Source organism: Hordeum vulgare, chromosome 2H, assembly GCF_904849725.1.
Source record: "Hordeum vulgare subsp. vulgare chromosome 2H, MorexV3_pseudomolecules_assembly, whole genome shotgun sequence".
Lineage (NCBI taxonomy): Eukaryota > Viridiplantae > Streptophyta > Magnoliopsida > Poales > Poaceae > Hordeum > Hordeum vulgare.
In genome coordinates this window covers 625,014,891-625,018,104 of record NC_058519.1, presented here as the reverse complement: position 1 = coordinate 625,018,104, position 3,214 = coordinate 625,014,891, and the positions used below count along the sequence as shown (strand labels likewise).

At 50.0% G+C, this 3,214-nt stretch overlaps 1 protein-coding gene across 1 annotated transcript; it reads right to left on the bottom strand.

Annotated features, from left to right (window-relative positions):
* Positions 1 to 448: 448 nt before the first annotated feature.
* On the bottom strand, positions 449 to 2,289 carry LOC123430939 (cytochrome P450 76M5-like). The gene is made up of 2 exons (XM_045114767.1): positions 1,285 to 2,289; positions 449 to 1,171 (listed from the first exon to the last, which is right to left on the bottom strand). Exons 1-2 carry the CDS (start codon positions 2,197 to 2,199, stop codon positions 554 to 556), a joined length of 1,533 nt encoding a protein of 510 aa, XP_044970702.1. The 5' UTR covers positions 2,200 to 2,289; the 3' UTR covers positions 449 to 553.
* Between the last annotated feature and the right edge of the window lie 925 nt (positions 2,290 to 3,214).

The window sequence follows — 3,214 nt, the reverse complement described above, 5'->3', positions numbered from 1 at the left end:
AACAGGGCCGGGACTAAAGGTTAGGCCTTTAGTCCCGCCCCTTTAGTCGCCCTTACGGGCCGGGGCTAAAGGCCCCGTCCCCACTAGTGGTTCCTAAATATAAGTCTTTTAAGCGATTTCACTAAGGGGACTATATACAGAGCAAAATAAGTGAATCTATACTGTAAAATATGTCTATATACATCCGTATGTAGTCCTTTAGTGAAATCTCTAAAAAGACTTATGTTATGGAACGGAGGGAGTATATTTTTTCTCCGTTTGCATGCGCATAGCATGTGGCTACCGGCCGCTGCACGGGAGGGCAAAGATGCGACGCCCTTATGCGGTGACGTCTTTTAGGATGCATGTGTCGCGATATAGTTATTAAACATCTAAATGAGTAAATCAAATATAAACAAAATACCCACATGCGTTTTTAGATATGTAATGCTTATCTTACATCTAAATGTGTTTTAACAAAATTCTGTTTTATTTAATAATATTTTTCCTTACAGATCTCATGAAAGATAGAATTATCAAACTACAGGATGAAATGAGCCGCTCCGTATACAAGTCATGTTTCCTTGGGTATGGCTGTAAGGGGGGTGACTAAAGATAACACCACCCCACACTTCTCTGTCATGTCTATCCCAGTCTCCTTGACGTCCGCAGGAAGCTCCCACTCGAACCGATGGAGCAGCGTGCCAAGAATCAGGGGTATCAGCTTCTGAGCAAGCGGCATCCCGGGGCAGATGCGTCGGCCAAGACCGAACGGGATCATCTCGAAATCCTGCCCGAGCTGGTAGTTCCTGGCGGCGGTCTCGCCGGCGCCGATGAACCTCTCCGGGACGAACTTGTCGGGATCCGACCATGCGTCGGCGTTCCGGTTGATCGCCCACGCGTTGAGGATCACGTTGGTGCCTTTCGGGATCCTGTAGCCATTCACCTCAATGTCAGCCTCCGCCTTGCGAGGTACTAGCGGCACCACCATTCGCAGACGAAGGATCTCTTTGGCGACGGCTTGGAGGTATGGGAGCCGGCCAATGTCGGATTCTTCCATGAGGGGCTTCTCGCCAAGAACCGTAGTGAGCTCCTCCTTGACCTTGCGCATCACCTCTGGGTTCTGAAGCAGATCCACCATTCCCCACTCGATGAGAGCCGCTGTCGTGCTTGCTCCAGCGCCGTACAAATCCTGATCATTAAGGTCAGCATTATGTTAGCAGGTTAATCACATGTGTAACTTGAAAATCTCTGAATGCAAGTGACATGATTTTTCGAGAGAGAGAGAGAGAGATGAGGACGTACAGAGAGGAGTGCTCTCATGACATCATGGCTTAGCAGAGACCCCTCCTGCTTCCATTCGCTCTCCTTATCGAGGACCGTGTCCAGCACGTCCTTCTTGGGCGCCTCTCCGTCTTCCCGGCTGCGCCGCCGTAGAGCCACCTGATCGTCGAAGTGGCGGTACATGATGGCGAAGAGATTATTCATCCTGCGGCGCAAGCCCTGGAGGTCGAGCGCGGCGATCGGCGGGAATATGTCGGAGACGTTGGCCGTGCCGAGCATCCCGACGATATCTTCGATGATGTCCCTGAACACGGCGCGCTCCTTAGGCTCCAGGTCGGTGGAGTAGAGCACCCCCAGCAGCAGGCTCAGGATGGAGTCGAGCACCGCGTGCCTGAACACGACGGCGGTGCCGCGAGCGGCGTGGCCGGACACCTCGCCGTGCAGCGCCTCAACGATCTTGGTCTGCAGCAGCGCCCCGGCCCCGGCGGAGATCCGCCTGGGCGCGAGCATCTCTGCGGCGGCGAACTTGCGGAGCGCGCGCCACTTGCCGTCCTGGCTCGGGAGCGCGAAGATGGTGTGGGCGCTGTGGCCCATGGCGCTGAGGACGTCCAGGCTCGGGAGGCCCCCGATGTTGTCCACCTTCTTGCCTTCCCCGCCGCCGAAGACCGCGCGCAGGGCGTCCGGCGTGGAGATGATCACGTGGGGCACCATGCCGAAGCGGAGGCACATGAGGCCACCATAGCGGTCGGCCAGGCGCTGGAACGCGCGGTGCTGCTGGCCATCCTCCCCGAGGTCGAGGAGGTCGCCGATGAGCGGCTTCGGCGGCCAGGGGCCAGGGGGAAGACGCCGGCGGGCGTCACGGAGCAACTGGAAGACGTACAAAGAAAAGAGGACGACGATCAGCCATCCTAGGCATTCAACAAGGAAGGAGGCCATTTTGCGTGCTCCCGCGCTCTCACACCAGGTACTGCTTGGTTAAGTCGATCGCAAAGGATATGATGCAGCTTGCAGTGAGTTGGGACATGCGCTGCGACACATCTATATATAGTGCAAATGCACCGCTCTCGTGAAGGATCTTTCTTATCTGTACTAACATGGGGTAGACGCATTCGGTTGTTGTTGGCGAAGTCTACTGAAGCCGCCCTGGACGAATAGAAAAGTACACGCATGGGACATGTTGAATTCATCAATGGGTTCATTCCTCTGCAATGGTGGTGCCGCTAGTATACTACCTCGCATAGCGGACACTGACATTGAGGTGAATGGCTACAGGATCATCTTGTCTAAGGTGGTGTTTCTTTTCAAGGACTAGACTTTTTTTAATCACAGGGATTAAAGAAAAAAGTCACTTCAATAGAGTTTTTTTCTACTCACTTCAGAAAAAGTCCCTCCTGTTCCTTTACACGCATGAGACATGTTGAATTCATCAATGTGTTCATTACTCTGCGGACACTGACATTGAGGTGAATGGCTACATGATCATCTTGTCTAAGTTAATGAGCCTATAGGTGAATGGCTACATGATCATTTATGAGCCTATAAACTCATTTTGTCTCGATATCTGCTATATTACTCTTACTATAAATAAAATGCTAAGTTACTTAATTTATCTCTCTTCTCATTAATCAGTTGTCACATTAGTATATTTTTTGTTTAGATGACATATATGTTACTACCTATGTTATTTTTATTGTGGATAGTCTTAGACTATTCATAATAAAAGTAATATAGATAGTATAACGTAGAAGTCATCTAAGTAAGAAATATGATGTAACAACTAATTAATGAAAAAAGAGAAACAATGAGTAACTTAGCATGTTACTCATAGTATAAGGAGTAACATAGCGGATACCAAGTCAAAATAAGTCTATAAGCTAATAAATGAAAAGCTCAATGATAGTACCCCTAGTAAAATATACTATCCATTATGAAGACAGTAACCTAGACTAGT